This window comes from Eucalyptus grandis, chromosome 2, assembly GCF_016545825.1.
Source record: "Eucalyptus grandis isolate ANBG69807.140 chromosome 2, ASM1654582v1, whole genome shotgun sequence".
In the NCBI taxonomy this organism is placed as follows: domain Eukaryota; kingdom Viridiplantae; phylum Streptophyta; class Magnoliopsida; order Myrtales; family Myrtaceae; genus Eucalyptus; species Eucalyptus grandis.
This window is the reverse complement of record NC_052613.1, coordinates 5,293,595-5,315,260: the sequence shown is the minus strand read 5'-3', so window position 1 is coordinate 5,315,260 and position 21,666 is coordinate 5,293,595. Positions and strand designations below refer to the sequence as shown.

Here is a 21,666-nt window from a genome sequence, read left to right as displayed (position 1 = left end):
ACAAACTTGGCTCACCTATGCATCATTCAAAAACTGAACCTTGACCGAGAAAGACACAAGAACAACAAACTTGGCTCACCTATGCATCATTCAAAAACTGAACCTTGACCACAAAGCACACGTACAATTTCATGTAAACAAACTTGGCTCACCTATGCATCATTCAAAAACTGAACCTTGACCACAAAGCACACGTACAATTTCATGTAACCCTCCCAAAATCATCCACAAATTTACCCCCTCAAATGATCATCTCTAAACAATTGGAATCACCCCACAAAAGCTGAGCCAATCTATTGGTGCACAAAATCACTCAAACAAGACTGAAGACAACAGAAAGTAGATGTGAAAAACTCACTAAAGACTGAGAGTCAATGCGAGAGATGAGAGCCGAGAGGGGCATTTGAGACTCGCGAAGAGCCGAGTTTCATTTAATCACATAGCAAGAGTGCATATGCTAACATTATAATCGATCTTCCTTGTATCAACAACAAAATCAATATTCATTTTAATAATTAACATCCAATGCAAAAGTATTTTCATGCATATCATTACCTTGCCCTATTTAGTGATCACATAATATTGACATACTTACCTCCTTTCATTTCTCATGCAAGCAACATTAACACATTTAGCAAATCAACATATGGGCATACTCAATAAGGGGGTACACTTGGCAAATAGCAAGTGGATATACTCAAGAAATGGGTATACTTGGTAAGTGATTATTCTTGAAAAGTGAATATAAGCAGTAAGTGGTCATACTCAGAAAATAGATATGAGCAATATGTAGTGATACTTAATAGGTGAGTATACGTAATTTGTTATCATATTAAGTGGTAATAAGTTGCGATAAGTGAGTATAAGGTAAATATGAGCAACTCCACGACTTGGAGAAAGAGATATACATGGAACAACCTGAGAGTTTTAAAGTGAAAGGGAAAGAGGATTATGTGTGCAAATTGAAGAAAAGTCTATGGCCTAAAACAAGCACCGAGGTAGTGGTATAAGGAATTTGCGTCAGTTATGATAGAACAGGGCTATAAGAAGACTTCCTTGGATAATTGTGTGTTTATCCAAAATTTTTCTAATGATGACTTTATTATTCTCTTGCTTTATGTTGATGATATGCTGATTGTTGATAAGAATGCTTCAAGAATTGAGTTATTGAAGAAACAGTTGAGCAAGTCTTTTGCCATGAATTACTTGGGCTCGGCGAAACAGATTCTTAGCATTAGAATTACCGAGACAGAGATGCTAAGAAGTTGTTTTTGTTGCAAGATAAATATATTGAGAAGATCCTTTAGAAATTTTATATGGACAATGCTAAAGTGGTTAGTACTCCTCTTGCTGCTCACTTTTAGTTAAATATGAAGCAAAGTTCTATGACTGATAAAGAGAAGAAAGATATGGAAAGTGTTTCATATGCTTCAGCTGTAGGAAGCTTAATGTATACAATAGTATGTACACGCCTAGACTTGGCGCACGCAGTTGGTGTTGTTAGTCGCTATTTGTCAAATCCAGGCAGAGAGCACTGGAATGTAGTGAAATGGATTATGAGGTATCTTCGGGGAACTTCAAATTTGAAACTCAGTTTCGGGATTGGGAAACTTGAGTTAGTTGGATACACAGATTCCGACTTGGCAGGAGATCTTGATACTCGTAAATCTACTTTTGGTTATTTGATTTCATTTGCATGTGGAGCTGTGTCATGGAAGTCAACATTGCAGAAGTGTATTGCACTTTCTACAACCGAAGTTGAATTTATTGTAGCGACTGAAGCTAGTAAAGAGATGCTATGGATGAAGAAGTTCTTAGAAGAACTTGGGTTCAAGCAAAAGAGGTATGTGCTATTTTATGATAATCAAGCGCAATTCATCTTGGTAAGAATTCATCTTTTCATTCTAGATCGAAACATATTGATGTTAGATATCATTGGATAAGAGATGTTCTAGATGAAAAGTTGTTGGAACTTGAGAAAATTCATACGGATCATAATGGCTTTGATATAATGACGAAGACTCTACCAAGAGAAAAGCTTGAACATTGCTAATTGATAGCGGGGATGGTGAATCCCTCCACATTGTCGTGAGGGAGAGATTTGTTAGCTAGGTTCACTCCTATGTGGAGGAGGCCCAATGAGTTACAAGCCCAAAAAGGGCTTAAGTCCATATGATAAGTTATGTGAGGAAATATGGTTTCTCACTATCTATATAAAAAGTGATAGCCGCAAAAGGAAATAGTAACAAGAGAAAAAGAGAAAGCAAAAAATCTGGAGTTTGAAGCAATATCTTATTTATATTAAGCTAGCGTCGGAGGTCAATTCGTGGTCCGATTGAGTTGAAATTTTGTTAGCATGTTCATGGCGCAATTTTATTGAATTTGAACGGTTTGATTTTCGTTTGAAGCTCTCTACATCAAGTTTTTTATGGATTGATCAAAACCTGCGTTTTTAGTCAGATTTATTCTTGATCTCTTGTGAAATTCATGTGTATTGCCAAGAATTATGTTCTTAAGGTCTTTGCTACTATGTACCTTTAGTATTTGCTAGAGAAGAACAATTTTGTTGATAGCGAAGAATTCCGGGTGGACTCTGGTCCTGTGATTTTTGATCTCCTCACATCGAGGAGGTTTTCCACGTAAAAAAATCGTATTGTGTTCGCGTGATTGGTATTTATTTTACTCTATTATGTCGATTCCTATTTGGTTTACATAAGAGGGGAGATTATTTTATTCTGCTGCATTGATTCGATATTGTTCGAATTGTTACTGTTCACCCATCAATTAGTCACGTTGATATTCACATTTGATCGGTTGTCAATATATGGTGACAAGTGATTAACAATGATTGACAAGAGTATTGATAAGATCTTGTCAAGGTGTAAAAAGAAGACTGAATACATAAGGAACCTTGAGATACAGTTACTAGTTTGAAGTCAATCAAGGTCATGGTGCAATTGGCATGCGTTTTTCGAGGAGCAACTGTTTGAGGATAGGATGGTTCATGAGAATATCGGCACAAAATAAACAAAGATGGAAGAACATTGATACAACCGCCAAAAATTGCTCAAAAGTAATTATGGGACTACCACTATAAATACAATCACTCATCTACTAAAGAGTGCCGCACAAATCAAATAAATTTACCAATTTTCAATTATCTTTACTTCTGGCACAATATATTTATTGTCCAAACTCATGTCGTCAATTAAATTTCGACTGTTCCTTAGTTGTAGTTTTCGTATCCACGTCATCGATAAAATTCAGACGTGTATTTTCATTTTGATATTTTCAGATTTTGTCGCGGATTAACAATTGGTCTGTTTGTTTTTACCAAAAAAAAAAAACAATTGGTCTGTTTGTAATACCTCTCTCTCTCTCACACACAGTGCAGCTGGTGGTGCAAACAGTGCTGATATTTTTGGAAAAAAAATCACAAATAAGGGAGCGGTCCTAAGATAGCCTCGCGCTCACGGTAAGGCCAGCGAGCTCCCGAGAGCATCACCCCACGATGGCTTCAACCGCTGCCTCTCCGGTTGGAATCTCCCAACCGTAGCTCGACGCGTGGCGGTTGCAACAAATTCAGTCTGGACTCGAGCGCAGGAAACGGTGGCCGGTGTTTTAAAGTCTACAGTAGTGGCACTACTCTTAGCCCATATGCCCATGAAAATTTCGGTTTGGGTTGGGTCGGCTTGATCTAAGTATTATGGACACCCCTATGACACGATTCTTAGCCCATGTCCTCATGAAATATCGCCAAATACCTTATGTGATGTGGCACTTAGTAAATTGCCACGTGGCAACATGTTATTCGTTAGTATCTCATAAATGCTTTCTTGGGGCTCGCAATTATCTTAACATTTTTGGTCAGTGTCACCGTTAATCACGGTAACTATCGAGTTTTACCTTCAAATTATCATTATTGGGTGAATCTTCACCTTGTTTTAAGCACGGTAACTATCGAGTTTTACCTTCAAATTATCATTATTGGGTGAATCTTCACCTTGTTTTAAGCACGGTAACAAAGTGCAATTTCTCCAAACGGTTTGTAGAGTTGGACCACGAATAGAATGATGTTCCATCTTTCAAGCTTGTTCTGGGCACTTTTCTCGAGTCAATTTCCTACAAAAAGAAGAGAAGATACTCATGAATTGTGATTGTTCCTAAAGATCCCATTCGACCCTCTTAAGCTTAAGGTTCTGTTTGTTTCGCGGGAAACAATTTATAGGAAAACGTTTATGAACCATTTGGAGAAATTGTGAACATTGAAAAATAAGGACAAGTATCTATTCAAAACTTGGCGATTGACAAGTATCTATTCAAGAAAAGTATTCTTAAGAACACGTTTTTGGTTTTGGCCATGCTTTCTATTCTCAAGAGAACTTCAGTCGTGCCGTGTTCTTGGGGGATACTTGCTTCGAATAGGGCGGTTTGCCGTGCTTAACAATCTTGGCAATCGAAAGCGAGTCATTCAACCAAACAATCTAATAAAAGCCTGGTCACTGATTTTTGTTGGACTCATTCAGTATTTAGGTTAGGCATGTTGGACCGGCATCCTTAGCAGCCCAAGGTGGACGAGAGAGCAGAAGAAGCAAGCAAGGGCACGTCCCCGCCATAGAAAATTCTCCCGCCAGTTATGGCGAAGCGAGAGAACATGCACGCGGCCACGCAATTCGGGAACCATTGGCTTCTTGTCACGATTTCATTGGGCGTCCATCCTGCTTCATGAACGTCCAAGGAACTGGTCGTGCTACGTTACATCTCATTGAGTGATTGACGCAATGACGCTGCAAGAAGTCGGCTGCTGACCATCTTGGAATAATAAGCTCTTCATATTCGAATCTTAGGCCATCGAGTTGCATATATATAGTTGGTTTAGGTCCTTATGCCGAACATCTTTGGAGATCAGCATCTGGGGTTCGGCTTTGTTCCCTTAGTTTTCCTCATAGTCGTTTCGACAAAATGAGTAACAAGATTGTTATGGCTTCGCTAATGCTCGCTCTCGGCCTGCTACTAGCGGGAACAGAACTGACAGGTTCCTTCTTCTACTTTTCCGTTAGTATGTATCATTCTGTAATGAGAACAGATGTTTTCTTTGAACCCAAGGTATCGACCAAGCGTATCCAGGACATGTCTAAATCTAGATGGTATTGATAGAGTGATTGGAGTAGATGCTCCTATCGAACACTATATTAGAAACAAATTCAGTTGCTAAATGCGCTCAACTGTTTGATCGCTCGTGAAACTGTAAAAAACGTTGGGTTCTCTTTTCATCACTGCATCATTTCATTTTCAATTCAGGTGCGCAATCCGTAGGCGTCTGCTATGGACGAAATGGTGACAATCTGCCTAGTCAAGCAGAAGTGATCGAGCTATACAAGGCAAACAGCATCGGAAGGATGAGGATTTACGATCCAGACCAAGCTACTCTCCAGGCCCTGAAAGGATCCAACATCGAACTCATCCTCGGCGTTCTTAATGACAACCTCCAGGCCCTAACTGACCCCACCGCAGCGTCCAACTGGGTCCAAAACAATGTTGTAGCATTCTCGTCCGATGTCAAAATCAAGTACATTGCGGTCGGGAATGAAGTCCCCCCGGGTGATACAAAAGCCCAATATGTCCTCCCCGCAATGCAGAACATCCAAAACGCCCTCGCATCCGCCAATTTGCAGGACCAGATCAAGGTCTCCACGGCAATTGACACGAGTCTGCTAGGCGTATCCTACCCCCCATCGAGCGGGGCATTCAGTGACGCTGCAAATCAATTCATAAGCCCCATAATAAGCTTCTTGGTCAATAACGGCTCACCGCTCCTGGCCAACATCTACCCCTACTTCAGCTACGTACAGAATATGCAGAGCATTGATCTTGCCTATGCTCTCTTTACATCACCAGGAGTGGTGGTAACGGATGGTGCATATCAGTACCAAAACCTGTTTGATGCATTGGTGGACTCCCTCTACTCCGCCTTGGAAAAAGCTGGTGGGTCAAGTTTGGCAATTGTGGTATCAGAGAGTGGATGGCCATCAGAAGGAGGCACTGCAGCTTCAGTAGACAATGCAGGCACTTACTATGCAAAGTTGATCAGCCATGTGAAGCAAGGCACGCCCAAGAAGGCCGGCCAGGCCATCAAGGCATACTTATTCGCAATGTTCGACGAGAACCTAAAAGCTGCTGGGATCGAGCAGCATTTTGGACTCTTCACTCCGAGCAAGCAACCCAAATATCAAATCTCTTTCGCTTGAGAGAAAAAACCACGGGAGGCTATACTCATAATTGTAATAAGGATGCTTCTCCGCTCATCCACTGGAAAATGTAGCTGGGTATGATTTCGAATAATAAGCAAATAAAAAATGGGAACTGTGTACCATTACGAGACAGATAGGTCAACGTTTACATTTTGACATTCCTAGTACAAACCATGAATCCTGTTATCCTCCAAGAAAGATAACTCGCAAAGAATAGGGAAAGTATGTCTGCTATCTACAAACAGTGATATCCAAGCATCGAGCAGTCACAAGAAACTGAAATTTTCCAGCTGCTTGATGAGGTGATAATCCAGTTTTATAGAACTGTCACTAGTAAGAGTAATGAAGCGTGACCGCAATCTAATTTGCAGTCCATACGAAAAATAATTTAGAGTCTGCAGGATTTTCTACAATTGCAACCATACCAGGCACTGACCTTTATCTTCGCCTCTTCTGAATATAGATCCATGAACCAGTCCATATTTTAGCTCAACGAGAGAACATAGAAAATTTGTTTTTCACCTAAAAGTGAAAGATGAAAAGAGGCAGTCAAGATTAGAGAAAACTACAAGATATCCACTCGCTCTCTCGCCATGTTTTTCAAGAACTTGGAAACTGCATTCTGTATAGGCTTTGTATAACCAGCAGCAAAGCTCCCGCTGCTTCCACCGGATAAACCTAGGCTTCTTTACCCTTAGGCAATGGCATCAATCTTCCTTCTTCAAATTCCATCGAATTGGAACAAGCAAGCGCCACTTCGGTGTGACTGGCCAATACGGTTCACCTCATAACTACATATTCTTCCACTTTCTTATATATCCTAATTACTTTGGCACTGGTTAACGAATGGCAAGGATGCCCAGACGTGATTTTGTTTATGAACTGAAATACAATCCTCGGGGTATTTATTTAATTTATACCCACGTTAAACAATATGTCGGCGTATAAACAAGACTCAGTAAAAGTATGCCACATGTATACAGGTATAGTATGAGAACATCAGGATTAGCTAAGGAAACCACAAGAAGAAGATAGAAAGCCAGAGAAAGGAGAAGAAGGGAGAAACTAACTAATTAGACTCTTGTACTTGCTGTCAAACATGGGAACTTGGTAAGACTACCATTAAAATTATACTGTTTGCATATCTGTGTTTTCTTTTTTAAAAAATAAAAATAAATTGCGATCTTATTTTCTTTGGCGTTCTTATACTATGATCTAGAAATCACCAATGGGAAGAATATACAGTAATATCTATCTTTTATATGAAATTAACTATGATTTACACTACAGGTAATTTGCTATTTGTTTAATTTACAACCCATACGAATGACATGAGCCTGTGATCGCCATTCGTGCTGGAAATGTTCTAAGAGATGTAGCATCATTTCCCAACAAAAAGGAAGAAGAAGATAGCCAAAGAAATGAAGAAGAGAGGAAGCATAGGGGCTGCATGGTAATGTTTCTGCTCTTTTTTTGTTCTAGGGAACAGAAATAAAAAAAAATGTTTATGTTCCAGGGAACAATTTTTGACCAGAAAAATACGTTTGGTAAATTTGTTCCGGGAATAAAAAGTGAATAGAAACACGTTTGGTAAATTTTATTCTTTTTTTGTTTCTTTTAATTTTTTAATATTTTTATTTTATTTTTCATTTTTTCCTTTCTTTTTATTTTTCTTCTTTCGGCGGTCCACGGCCTCCGGCGACCGGCCAACGGGGCCGAGAGTCTCGCCCGGCCACGGCGAGGCTCGCCGGCCCGGCGAGGCCGAGCCTCGCCGTGGTTGGGTGAGGCTCGGCCTCGTCGGATCTGGGCGAGCCCGAGCTCGCCCGGCCAAGGCGAGGCGAGGCGTCGCCGGCGGCGCTCGGCCTCGCCGGGGCCGGCGACGCTCGGCGAGGTCGCCGACCCTCGACGGCGTCGCCGGCCCTCAACGGCCCGTCGCCGGCCATGGCCGAGGCCGGCGACCGGCCAAAAAAAGGAAGAAGAAAAGAGAAGAGAGAGAAGAAGAAGTGTTTCTTCAAAATTGTTTAAGGAACAAGAAGTAAGTTTTTTTTCTTTTTTTTTGTTTCAATTTTGTTCTCAGGAACAAAAAAACAAAAAAACTGTTTAGAAACAGAAACAAGGAGTGTTTCCATGGCCTATACTAGGACACTAGGCATCAGCAAATAGGAAGTGGTAACATCATTTTGAACTGATAATGCACATCATGGCAAGCTCTCGTGCTTCTGCATTATTGCTTCGAAATTTGAAGGTGATATTTACAGTCATGATGCCACAGCAGTCCAGTAGTTCGCCCCACATAAGCTCGTTGGCGTCCCTATAATACGTGACCCAGGTCAAATCAGTTCGCCTACGACTCGGCTGGAAAAAATAGACAAAACCTGGAATAGAGAAACAAAGCAAGGGCGAAAAACCGAACGCAAAAAGAACTCAAAAGACTCGGTTGGACGGAAACGACCTGATCGTAACGGGAGGGCGTGAGCAACGGCTACTCAGAGACGGTCTTTGCAAAGTCTCGGCATTTGGCGCCGCAATGCAGTGACCGCTTGGAAACGAAACGAAGCAGAAACCCAATGGATTAATCCGGGATGAATCGAAACCCGTTTTTGAAGCTCATTTGGAGAGAAACAAACTGGGGGACGTGGCGGCGCGCAACGTTCTCCGAGGAAGACTTTGAAGCTCAACGAATGCTCCCGTTTCTGTTGCTTGTAAAAGCAATGTTGTCCACTTCGATTTGGAGAGTCGGCGAAGCTGAATCTTTCCAGAGAAACTTTTTGCCCGTGAAGAGAATTTGGCGAGGATCAGCGACAACGACTCCGTAAAGTAAAAACGGACGGGAAAGTGTTGGAACAGAGCAAAATCGAAAGGAGAAGAAAATACGTGCTCGACTTAACTTAGGGGTTGTCGTCGAAGTCTATGAAGTGAGGTGAGCGCGAGACGACAATGCAATGGTTCTTCTGGGACTGTCAGGAGAGCAGTCTACACTCGACGACGTCGACTTCTTTCCATTCAACAAAGTATCCCGTGAACAGGGGAGGGCAGACGACGAAAACCATTATTGGCAAATTTGGTCGCTAAACTTTTTTATGAAATGCAACAATCTGATCACAAAAACTTGAGTGTCAACAAGCGTGAAGCTTGCTCATGGAGTCACAGACAGGGAATGAAGAAACCTAATGCAAACTCAGACTCAACCTCAATACACATGAATGTCAGAAAACCATATTTGTATAACGCAACATGCCATGTCTAATCTATTGAATTATGGATTGGAGTTGTGAGCTCGCCATGCATGTGAGGGCAAACCAAACTTCAATCCTTCAATTTTCTACTATGATTGAATTTGCCGTTGCTGCCATTGCCGAGCTGCCCAGGATCTTCTCCCAGAAGGCAGCATTCGGCTGCTCCTTCGGCACCTTCTTCCCACACTCCTTTGCCCAAGTCCAGCCCCGCCCTTTAGACATCTCCGAGCTCCTCCACCTCGTGAAGGACCTCCGCCAGTACGGCATAAGAAAGTAATTGGTATGGCAACTTGAGTTTGCAGGAAAGCATGCTCGAGTAATTAAAATAGCAGATGGAGATCAGAATAGGAGGATTCACTTCCACTTTCGGACTGCAAAAGCCAGTGTTAGAGCTGCACAACTCCAGTTCTGATCCTAGTCTACATAGCTGCACTATTATAAAAATAAGGGCTAGTACCCTTTTTTTAGGAATTGTTGGAGATACAATTTAATTTGATTTGATTCCAATTATGTTTTTGATTACAAACTAATTGATTCAATCAATCCATAAAATTATATATTTGGACAGTAAAATACTAAAATGTTATCTTGTATATTTTTTCCTATTTTATCTTTTTCTGTTTTATAAATAGGCTAATATACCTTTATAGAACATATAGCCATACAATTGATAAATCCTTCATATTTTTCGATTTCTATCAAGAATGAAGGAAATTGTATCATTAACTCACATGAATTGCGCCAGCCTTTTAGAATACAGGCACCGTCAAGGAAAATGAGATGAGATTGAAGAATAGCCTGAGCATTGGGATGATCCCATATCAGCGACTTCCACTTTTCCTCACCTTCCACCTCAATATATGGAAGGTCATTAATATCACGTAATTGCAGTTGCAAAGGAATCCTGTTTAGTTTTGGGCATTCAATCACCTCCAAACGTTCCATGGAATCACAAGTTATTGGGACTTCACATATGCTCTTCAGCTGGGGAAGATTGCGTAGCCGCAAGAAGTTTAGCTTTGGGAGAGAAATTGAAGATTGGAAGGATGAAGGGGTCTTGTTTACAAGACCCATTATGCTTCCTTCTTGGCCTTGTCCCGCTCCACTTATCATCTCCACCATTCCTTTGCGGCCCTGAACTTCGATACTTTGAAGATTCCCAAGATGGATTGGCAACTCATGTGGAAATAGTTTTCTTATGTTATTGCAACCTTCTACCCAAAGTCGTTCTAGAGAAATCTCTTTAATTGGCATGTGAGGGGGAGGAACTCCAATTATCTCCTCCATTTCCTCACAATGAACTACTAAGATTCTTCTCAAATTAGGGAAGTGGGGCAGCCACTCAAATTCCACCACTCTCTTCATTTTATCACACCCCCAAACTCTTATCTCTATTAGACAAGGGAAGGCTGGAGGCGGATGCAGTGGTGGTGATGTAACCGCTATTGTTATCCCCACCATTTCCTCACATCCTTCTATTTCAATCTCTTGTAGATGTGGGAGGTGGAATTTAGGCCCATGCTCAAAGAGATACTTCAGTTTTGGACATTTCCTTATTATCAAAACCCTAAGGCTTGGGAAGAGGAGAGAGGTAGGGGTTGGGGCAGGGGAGTCATGGGTGTCGATTATTTCTTCATATTGTCCTCCAAAGAGCACCTGCAAGTTTTTCCATTCTACTATTATCAGCGCCTCAAGGTTCTCAAGTGGACCCATGCCAGACAAATTTATTGTGCCGTCGCAATTGCTTGCTGTCAATGTTTGCACATCTTGGGGAATCAAAATACAAATGCCATCTCCACTACTTTGCCCTTCCGCACTCACAATAGCATGACTCCACATCTCAATGTCAAAGATTCTCTCACAATTCCAAATTGAGCATCATCATTTACTTCCACATAAATCTTTGATGCTTCTTGACACACATCGAGCTTGTAATAGCAAGGGTTATTCCTCTGCTTACTAACCCCCCTCACAAACTTGTTAAAATCATCAACATCTTCAAATTGGCATTTTAGTGTCTCTAATGCCCTCAATTTTGTAATGTCTTCTTCATTACTACATGAACATTAAGATATTGCAAATTTAGTAAAGCCCCCAATGTTCCTTTGGGTAATCTCTTCATATGTGTACCGGATAGGTCAAGGTATCTCAAGTTCACCAACATTTCCAGACCCTCGAGTGCTTCAATGCTAGCACAGTAAAAAATGTCCAACTTTCTCAAAGATCTAAGCTTCCCTAAGTAAGGAATACGACGCAATTCTGACAATTTCTAAGTAATAGTGCTCTCAAGTTTACCAAGTCTGAAATGGAATTTGGAAGTTCTCTTAGTTCACATTGACTCAGGTTTAGAATCTTTAGCCCCCATAATTGTTTGAAGAAAGAATCAGGAATGACCACATCATACCACGAGTTTGTATTCAATAGTAAAGTCGATAGTTTAGGACAATTTAGTGACATGTTCAAAGGAAATTCTCTAATTTCATTCTCCATCAGAGAAACTTTCTCCAAAGCATCTGTCCAATATTCCTCAAATGGTATTGTCCTCAACCTCTTTCCTGCTTTTACAAGTGAAATCCCACTCATGATGCACAATGCCATGTCTCTTATCAAATCGTGCATCTTCATCTCCCAGCCATGATCTTCTAATAGGCAAACATTTTCCAGTTTGTTAAGTATGGTGAGGCCTCTATTATATTGTTTCTCCCTTGTATTGAATTGACCAATTAATCCTTGGTCAATAAAGAATTCTATCAACTCGAACTTATTAATCAATCTATCTTCTGGATAAAGTGCACAAGATAAGAAACACTGTTGAACTTCATTATTACCAAGGCGATTGTAACCGAATTCTAGTATCTTTAAGACCTCATTTTCCATATCGATTTGCCCCATATTTGATTCTCTCAATTTTTCCAAGTAATCCTTCCATTCAAGCATATCATTCAATCCTCTCATGCTTCTTGCCATCATGATGACAAGAAGTGGCAAGCCTGCACATTCTTTAACAGTGGACTTCACAACTACTTCAGTTTCCAAATTAAGGGCTACTTCGGATCCAAGCTCCTCCAAAAATAATCTCTCGGCTTCTAAATGAGATAGAGGTTCAATTTTTATCATTTCTTGACATTGCATCTGGCAACATACCACAACCGATCGAGTGGTTAAGACCAACTTTACTCCATTTGCTCTAATTGGGATTCCCACCTCTTTAAGATCAAAGCGTTCCCACACATCATCAAGGATCACTATAGATTTGCCTCTTTTCGTAAAACAATTGCACAACATTGCTGCTCGTTTCCTCACATCCTTTTCTTGTAGTATGCCCAAACCTAGTACCTTCCAAAGGTCGTCCTGCAACCTTTGTATGTTGAAATCCTATGACACAGTGATCCATAACACTTTGCCATAGTTTGCTTCTTCAAGGAGTCTATTATATATGTGCACCATAATAGTCGTTTTACCAACACCCCCCATTCCATAAATGCCTAGTATAGATATTTGATTCCCTACTAGGTACTCCAAAATCTTTGTAGTATTTCTTCGAAACGCCTCTCCCACCATCTTATCTTCTAACAATTTGTTGAATTTGGTTTCGCTCTCCCCAAATAGTCCTTTACCTTGTCTCATAAGGTCTTCTGCTTCATGCATCAGCATATCCACCCGTTGATGTTGTGGCAAACAATCCTCACTTGCCGCTTCTGTGCAATCATTTCTAAGCTTCTCCACAGTCGCTAACCAATTTGCAACTTCCTTTCTTGGCTTCTTTAGGGATAGAGATGCAGCAAATTCTAACTCATCCCTTACGTCATCATCTTTGCTATAGAGAAGTTTTAGTTTTCTTTTCAAATCTCTATTCACTTCAAAGTTGTTGCCCGTATTTGGATGACTTGTCATTGGTGCACCCTCGTTCATATCTAATTCCGCAATTTAAAAATTCCATCGGTTAGAGTCTCATTATAGCACTCTTGTTGCCCCATAAACAATATTCAAGTGTAAGATCAATAAACAATTGGACTTTTAAATCAAGCCATGTACTTTTAAATCAAGCCATGGTTACAGATAAAATAACTTCTAGAACTTGATCACACAAAATATGTACAACGAAGTCAACATCCACGAAAGTTAAATATTTTGATGAAAGAAATGGTGCAATAAAAAAGAAGTAATGCAATGATGCTCAGCATGTTCCTGATTAGAGAACCGTTGATATCTTGTTTAAAAACACGTCAATGTTAGACTTCGATAAAATAATCTGAGGATATTTAAGGATCTAATGGAACCATAGTAGGCTAGTAGCGATGTAGATTAATTGAGACATACCGCGCAATGCTGATGGGCCTTTTGTATATGTTGACGCCTCTGGAACTAGCGAATCAACGACACTTGTATGCTGTGATGCAGTTGAGGGATCTACGTCCATTGGAGTTGGCGAAGGAAACCGACGGGTATCATTCCCATCTTCCTTGTCACACCTTCGGGGAAGCTGACTAGGATGCTGGACAGTGTCGGTCGGACTTGTATTGCTGCGCACAGGAACCACTTCCACTCCACGCAATTGACCACTATCCTGCAAACGATTTTCATTGTCCACATCAAGGGATGAATCAATTTGTAATGATGATCCCACTGTTGGATTGTGCAGTTCATGCGTTTGTCTTTCCTCGGAAGAGTTTACGATTACATCACGAGATTCAAGAAGATTCTCTGGCAGAGAGTGGTGGAGATTTGACCAGTCCGTTGAATATAGCGGCGAATCTGGAGTGATTCCATCTGCAAATTGTTCATCAAAGCTTATATAATGTTCATTTGAATATTGGGGAATGCTGGCTGTAGTTATGTTATTGAGTAGAGGAGTGGGTAAAACATTACCTCCAATGAACTTCTTCGGCCTAATTGACCTACTGTTGCAAAGCACCTGATCATTTGGGAATGATGATAGCCCTATTGTATTTTGTCGTTCCCTCACTGATTGAAGATGACTTGGTAGCTCAAGAAGCGCTCCTGGATCAGTAAAATCAAGAGAAGGTGAAGCCGACGAGTCCATCAGAAGTTGCTGGAGAGTTGAAGCATTTTCATTTCCATGTACTACATCCAACCTACGGTTCGATAGATTGGGTTGATGGGTGGTATCTAGATTATCCAGGGGCATATGACCAGGAGGCAAAGACACTTGATCCTGAGGGCATGCTAAAGCAGTACTAGTTCTAGTCAGCCAATTGCAAGATGGTTGCTGCAGCGTGCACCCAGGTCGATTCGAGTTCTGCGTGTCATTGGGATTCGACGCATCGTCCCCTGGGAATACACTTTGACTCACGCCAAAAACTGTTCTTTCCGTTCCTTTGCCTGATGTGCCTCCCGTGCTTATATCCAACACGCTGCCCTTACCTTTAATTTTCTGCAAGGCTTCTGCTTTCACACGATGATCAACTTTCTCACAAACTTTGATACCATAGCCGGGAATTCCAGCGAGGTGCTCCCGGATCCTTGTAGCACTTCCGTGAGACTCGGTGCCACAGAACTTGCACTTCCACTTTTTGTTCTCCAAATCTTCCACATACTTACGAAATGGATCCGACTCTCTAGGCATTCTTTTTTATGCTACCTACAAAGAGGACAAGACATGAAAAGGAGACACGATGCCAAGAAAAAGCATAGAACGGTTAAAAACAGACAAGATCGATAGAAAAAAGACGCATATAGAAACATAAAGAATTCCTATGTTAACAGTTAGTTGACCAGATACACTTGATATCGTTGCAAAATCCTAACAGATCCAAATCATCTGAGTTGTGTATGCCCAAAGAAAAGGGATCTCTCTATTTTTTTCACCAGGAACAAAAGCACAAGTAGAGAGAGATGCACTAGATCTACACACAGGAAATTTAAAAAAGAAAATTAGATGATACTTACCGAAGAAAGGGGGACGACTTATGGATTATCTGAGCGGGAGAACACGCCTTGGAAGGAGAATCTCAAGCATCCCGGCCTTCACATCAAGCATGGATCCGGAGAAGCATCAAGAGCGCAGGATAATGGTCTCCCATGCCACTGTCATCAAAAGTAGCGAATGGTCCTACTCAAGAAAAAACGTTCTCTTTTGAGACACTTTCAGCTTTGGCCATGAGGAAAATAATGTGTACCCAAGAAACTTTTGAGTCCACTCGTCTTTGTCTCCCCACCTGAAATTGTACTGATTATATAAAGATTTTAATAAAGCAGCGTAACAAATGAGGTTCAACGTTAAAATATGGTTATTTAACAATTAAAAAAAATCGTTAAATTATGATTCGCTTAATTGCCAAACTCACTAGACTTTGCAAAGAAAATGAAAAATTAAAAACAAAACCTACCTAAAAAGGTTACCGCACAAATATGCATTTGTCTTATGTCTAGCATTGCTCTTTTTTCTCTCTAGGAATGGGTCACATTGTTTTAATTAAGAAAACCTCCGAAGTAGTGCTGCTGATTTACTATCCATAAATCCTGTCTCAAATTTAGAACTTTACCTACACTAATCACTTATATCCATAAGAAAAAGGCTTATTCATTTCCAAATCTAGACAAAACAGGTCAGATTGCAATGCCGATGTATAATGAAACCGGCTTCATATGTAGTCTGGATTGTTGATAAAAGAAATTCACGTAAGAGACGATTCAAAAAGAAATATCAACTTACTAATATCTTATGAAAATTATTGTTGACACCTAAATTTTTCACTCAAAGGCCTCATTCACATTTTCATGAAAATTATTGATATCTATTGCATTCTTTCACATTCAATATTGTAGATCCTTTCTAATAAAATTATGAATACTTGTGAACCGATCTACGTAATGACCCAATCTGACCTTAAATTTTCCAAGTGAATTTTAGCAGGAAATTCCTATAAAATTTTTTGGACGCGATCTGCTCTCCGAGTTCTAAGTCTTTGCCGCTCCCTCCTACTTTTGGTTGACCGAAATGGTCGACTTGGGGCCACTTTCGACACGACATTACTGTGTGTGTGAACGAAGGAAATTAGTAGAGTGAAAACACGCAAGGAACAACAATGGGTCGAGAAATTCTGCAAAATAGAGGGCGACTCGGTCGAAGAGGACACGGGAGAGAAAATCTAGCACACGCTCATGATGACCCTGACGAAGGGGAGGCTTTAGTCAAGACGCCCGTTGAAGCATTCACACCGTGTAAATTAAGAAACCTTATACAAATTCAGACTTAACGTCAATGTACACGAATCTCTGAACATCATACCTGTATAATATAAAATGCCATATCCGATCTATTGAATCTACTTGTACCAAAAGATAAACAAGTTGTCGGTATGGATGAACATCTAGCTAATGCATAGATGTTATCATGCATGTGATGCATTGTTGACAGTTATTAAGATTGATATGGATATTAGTACATGTCGATATTCACCCTCGATCGGTTGTTGACATACGACGACAGGTGATTGACAACGATAGACAAGAGTATTGATAAGATCGGTAAGTTATTAATGTGTTAGAAGATGATTGAATACATGATGAGCCTTGAGATTTGGTTACCAGTTTAAAGTCACTGGGGAACAAGGTAGTTGAGGTTGTGGAACAACTGGCATGTGTTTTTGGAGGAGAAGCTATCTGAGAATAGGATCGTGGTGTAGTGAGAGTACGGGCACATAATCCATGGAGATGGAAGAACATGAATACAATCGCCAGAAACTGTTCAAAAGCAATTATGACATTATTATTATAAATATCATCACTCATCTACTAAAGAGTCCCGCATATGTTAAATAAATTTAGTATTTTTCAGTTATCTTTACTTTCCTGCACAGCATATTTATTTTACCAAACTTGTGTCCGACATGTTTCTTAGTTGTAGCTTTGATATCCGCAACGTCAATAAAATTTTAATATGTATTTTATTAATTTCCGATGAGGTTTCTCAACATTTGGCCCCTTTGTAATATCTTCTCTCTCTCTCTCTCTCTCTCTCTATGTCAGTAAAGCCGGTGAGGAAAACAGTGCTGATATTTTTGAAGAAATTATCATAAATAAAGGAAGCGGACCTATGATGGCCTCGCGCTCACGGTAAGTCCAGCGAGCTCCCGCGAGCATCACCGCAAGATGGCTTTAGCCGCGGACTCCCGGGCTGGAATCCCCCAACCATGGCTCGAAGCCTGGCGGTTGCAACAAATTCAATCTGAAGTCGAGCGCAGGAAATGATAGCCGATGCCTTAACCTGCGCGCGGTACTTCCGTGCAAAGTGTACGGCTTCTTCGGCCCGACGGACGTCTACCCTCGTGGCCAGGGCTTGGTGGGCCGAGGAGTCGGTCTGGTCTCACCATTATTTATTTATTTATTTTTCTTTTTTAAAGCTTTTTAATAATAATAATATTTTTTTGCTTACTATACCCATGTGGAGGATCATTTAAGGGATTCGGGATTTGGTTTTGAAGATTAGATTCATATGATGAAAAATGAAGGATTACTTTGAGAGTCCAATTAAAACCCTTTCAATACCTAAACTTACTTTGATCATTCGATTTGATCATTCGAAACGTGAATCATGCAATGTTTTAACTTTTAATTCCCGAGTGCAACTGAACTCTACATGATAGATCGTAAATACATATATCCACATCAAAATGATCAAAACGAAAACACAAAAATCAAGTACCACTATTATGAAATAATTAAAGTATGATATGAGTCGGGCAGAAAATATACGTGGTCTTGTTATTACACCCCGGGACAGAATCCCCCATGAGCTGTGTATAAAAATAAACGTAGATTGAGTTAATAAATCTGAATACATTGATCTAAACATACAGAAGACAAAATCTCATTGTGATAAGAAGGAGACTAGTAATGAATACTAAACTAGTAATGAAACTAGAAATAAAAACGCATAAATATTATCTAATAGTTTTTTTCAAATCTTTTTTTTATGTTTTTATCTTTTTAAGCTAATAAATCGTTTGTCTTTTCTGATCACCTCCACTAACTCAAATCATGAGCTTAAATTTCAAATAAGCAAAGGCTAATTCAAATCATGATGCGATGACTGGTCGATCAGTCGATGCAATGATCCAATGCACGACAACAAGATCAGATCGAAAACAAAGCAAAGGCAGGAAACAAATGTAGAAAGCGAAACGGCTCTAGAGAATAATAAGAAAGGAGACGACCCAGGTTTTGTTGGGGGCAATAATGAATCTTGATTCGGAATCAGCCACGGAACGGAATGACCCGGTTGGAGCGAGAGATGCCCGCGACGACTCAATCTTGGTTGAATAGCTGCGGAGGTGAAACGGCCGGGCAGTTATATAATCAGCAACTCCGTCCGGTTATAAGATAAGTTCGCCTACGACTAGGCTGGAAAAAACAGGTAAAACCAGAAATAGAGAAACCAAGCAAGGGAGAAAAACTGCACCTAGAATTAACCCCAAGACTCAGTTGGACGGAAACAACCTGATTGTAACGAGAGGGCGGTTACTCAGCGATGGTTCGGCATTTGGCGCTGCAATTCAGTGACCACTCGGAAACGAAACGAAGCAGAAACCAATATATAAATCAAGAATGAATCGAAACCGTTTGTGAAGCTCATTTGGAGAGTCGGCGAAGCTGAATCTATCGAGAGAAACTTAGGTGCGCATGGATTTATTTCTGTGCTTTTTTTTTCTGAGGCCCGGAAACAAAACAAAAAAGTGTTTTACATTCCTAGGAGAACAATTTTTGAACAAAAGAACGCGTTTGGTAACGTTTGGTCGGGAATAAAAATGAACAGAAACACGTTTGGTTAAATTTTATTATTTTTTTGTTTCTTTTAATTTTTTAAACATTTTTATTATTTATTATTTTTTCCTTTCTTTTTATTTTTCTTTTTTTTTCGGCCGGTCACCGGCCTCCGCGACCGGCCGACGGGGCCGGCAGCCTCGCCGTGGCTGGGCGAGGCTCGCCGGCCCACGGCGAGGCCGAGCCTGCCGTGGTTGGGCAAGGCTCGGCCTCGCCGACGCGGGCAACGCCGAGCCTCGCCTTGGCTGGGCGAGCTCGGGCTCGCCCGGATCCGGCGAGCCCGAGCCTCGCGGGGCCGGCGGCGCTCGGCGTCGCCCAGCCAAGGCGAGGCTCGGCCTCGCCCGCGCCCGGCAACGCCGAGCCTCGCCGGGGTCGGCGACGCTCGGCCTCGCCGGATCTGGGCGGCCGAGCCTCGGCGGCCGGTCGCCGGCCATGGCCGAGGCCGGCGACCGGCCAAAGAAAAATAAGAAAAAAAGAAGAAAAGAAGAAGAGAAGAAGAAGAGAGAGAAGAGCCGTTTTGTTTTTTTTTTCTTCCGAGAAGTGTTTCTTTTCGGAGAAACAACTTTTTTTGTTTCTTTTTTCTGTTCATATTTCGTTCCGAAACAAAAAAATAAAAAGGAACAAAAACGCAACCAAACGCGTTTCTGTTCCGGGCACACTTTCCGTACAAAAGTGTGCCGGAAACGTTTCTTAGAAACGTTTCCATGCACGCCTTACTTGCTCGTGAAGAGAATTTGGCGAGGATCAGCGACAGCGACTCTGTAAAGTAAAGACGGACGGGAAAGTGTCGGAACCGAGAAAAATCGAAAGAAGAAAATACGTGCTCGACTTAGCTTGTCCTCGAAGTCTGTGAAGTGAGGTGAGCCCGAGATGACGATGTGATGGTGCTTCGGAGAAAATATTCAGTGGTTAGCAATCACCACGTCATCGTCCTACGTGGCGCGCGCAAGCTTAAGTGGCTCCACTAACAAGTTCACACGTGTCGTTGAATTTGGACTAATTGGAAAATAGAGAAGTAAAAGTCGAGGGTTGGTTTTCTCTCTCCCCGACAACCGGCTGAAAAGAGGCTCTGCAGAAGCAATTAATAATGCTTTTGCCGCTCAAAACCTCTCTCCTCATTTCAATTTTCAAGCCTTCTCCTTCGTTGGGTTGAGAGGAAAAAACGAAGATATCTTCTCTCTTTCTCCGGCACGCCCGACCGCTCCATCTCCCCCTCCTTCTCCCCCTGCTCCTTCCCCTTCCCCTTCCCCTTCCCCAGAGCCCCGTCGGTCGCAAATTCTATTCAGATCTGCCCTCTGGCACGTCGCTTCCCCAAGACTCCCACTCGATCGCAGCTGCTGGGTCCCGAGGCCGTTCGCCTCCGCCGTCACTTTCGGAGCCTCATCGGCGGCTATGATTCATCAGCCCGACTCCTCTCTCTCTCACCCCCCATATCACCTAAGCTTGCGCCGATCTCTTGGGAAACTTATGGCATCCACTTTGGTCGGAGCCATGGACCCGAAGCTCGGGTTCAACTTCGGTGTCGTCCTTTGTCGTTGCCTTTAGGCGTTCGCTCTAGAAACCGTGACTAACTCGGTTGTGATTTTGGGTTGAAGTGGAAGCGGAAGAAGCTTGCGATTGCTAGGTCTTGAGCCCTCTCGCCTTCACATGCTGCTTGCTTCGTTTGTCACCTTCCTTGCTTTTCCAATGCCGCCGATAGAAACCGCGCGAGGCTCGGTTTTGATTTCGGGCTCGGGCGCGTCGCCACCGAAGCGGAAGAAGTTTGCAACTCTTTGGGTCCCAAGCCCTCTCGACCTTCACATGCCACTCGCTTCGTTCGTCGCCGTCGTCGCCTCTCTAGCGTTGGTTCTGCACATTTTCCGAATGCTTGGTTAACTAATTATTAGTTAGTCTTTGTCAAATTCTGGTGCTGTGTAGTTGTTGGCTTTGGAAAGAAGAGAGGCCCCCACTCGCATGAGAAATGAACTTCGTGTGAGCCAAAGAGAGGAGCTGTGAAGGGTCTGCAAAGATGGGCTTTTTGGTTTTTTGTTTCTTCATTGGGATATTGTGCTTTTAAATTTGGGGTTTGATTGCAGACTCCGGTTTTGGTGACTTCAAACATACTGGATCACGTTGAGGTTTTGCCTACCCACTCAACTAAGTTTTGTTTCCTTCTGATAATCAAGTTGTTGATTTTCGATGGCTGAGCTTTCTCCTTACGCTTTTTTGCTGCTGTACTTTTACTTAAATTGCACTAATTATGTGGTCTCCGTGTTTTTTTGGCATATAGAATTGATCGGCCAAGACTGAGTGTGGTGTATGCTAACGGCTTGTGTAGGAGTCTGCTGTCCAAAAATAGGGCACTACAATGGCATCTTCTGCAAGCATTTTGGCAAGAACACGTTGATTCTTGT

At 41.6% G+C, this 21,666-nt stretch overlaps 1 protein-coding gene across 1 annotated transcript; it reads left to right on the top strand.

Annotated features, from left to right (window-relative positions):
* Positions 1-4,909: 4,909 nt before the first annotated feature.
* LOC120290936 (glucan endo-1,3-beta-glucosidase-like) lies at positions 4,910-6,407 on the top strand. Its single transcript, XM_039307820.1, has 2 exons — positions 4,910-5,035; positions 5,302-6,407. Exons 1-2 carry the CDS (start codon positions 4,963-4,965, stop codon positions 6,246-6,248), a joined length of 1,020 nt encoding a protein of 339 aa, XP_039163754.1. The 5' UTR covers positions 4,910-4,962; the 3' UTR covers positions 6,249-6,407.
* The last annotated feature ends 15,259 nt before the right edge of the window (positions 6,408-21,666 follow it).

What these genes read in the sequence shown, in the direction of transcription:
- LOC120290936 (XM_039307820.1), top strand. Translation starts at nt 4,963, where the DNA reads ATGAGTAACAAGATTGTTATGGCTTCGCTAATGCTCGCTCTCGGCCTG. An exon ending in AGCGGGAACAGAACTGACAG is followed by an intron (nt 5,036 to 5,301) that starts GTTCCTTCTTCT and finishes TTTTCAATTCAG; the next exon opens with GTGCGCAATCCGTAGGCGTC.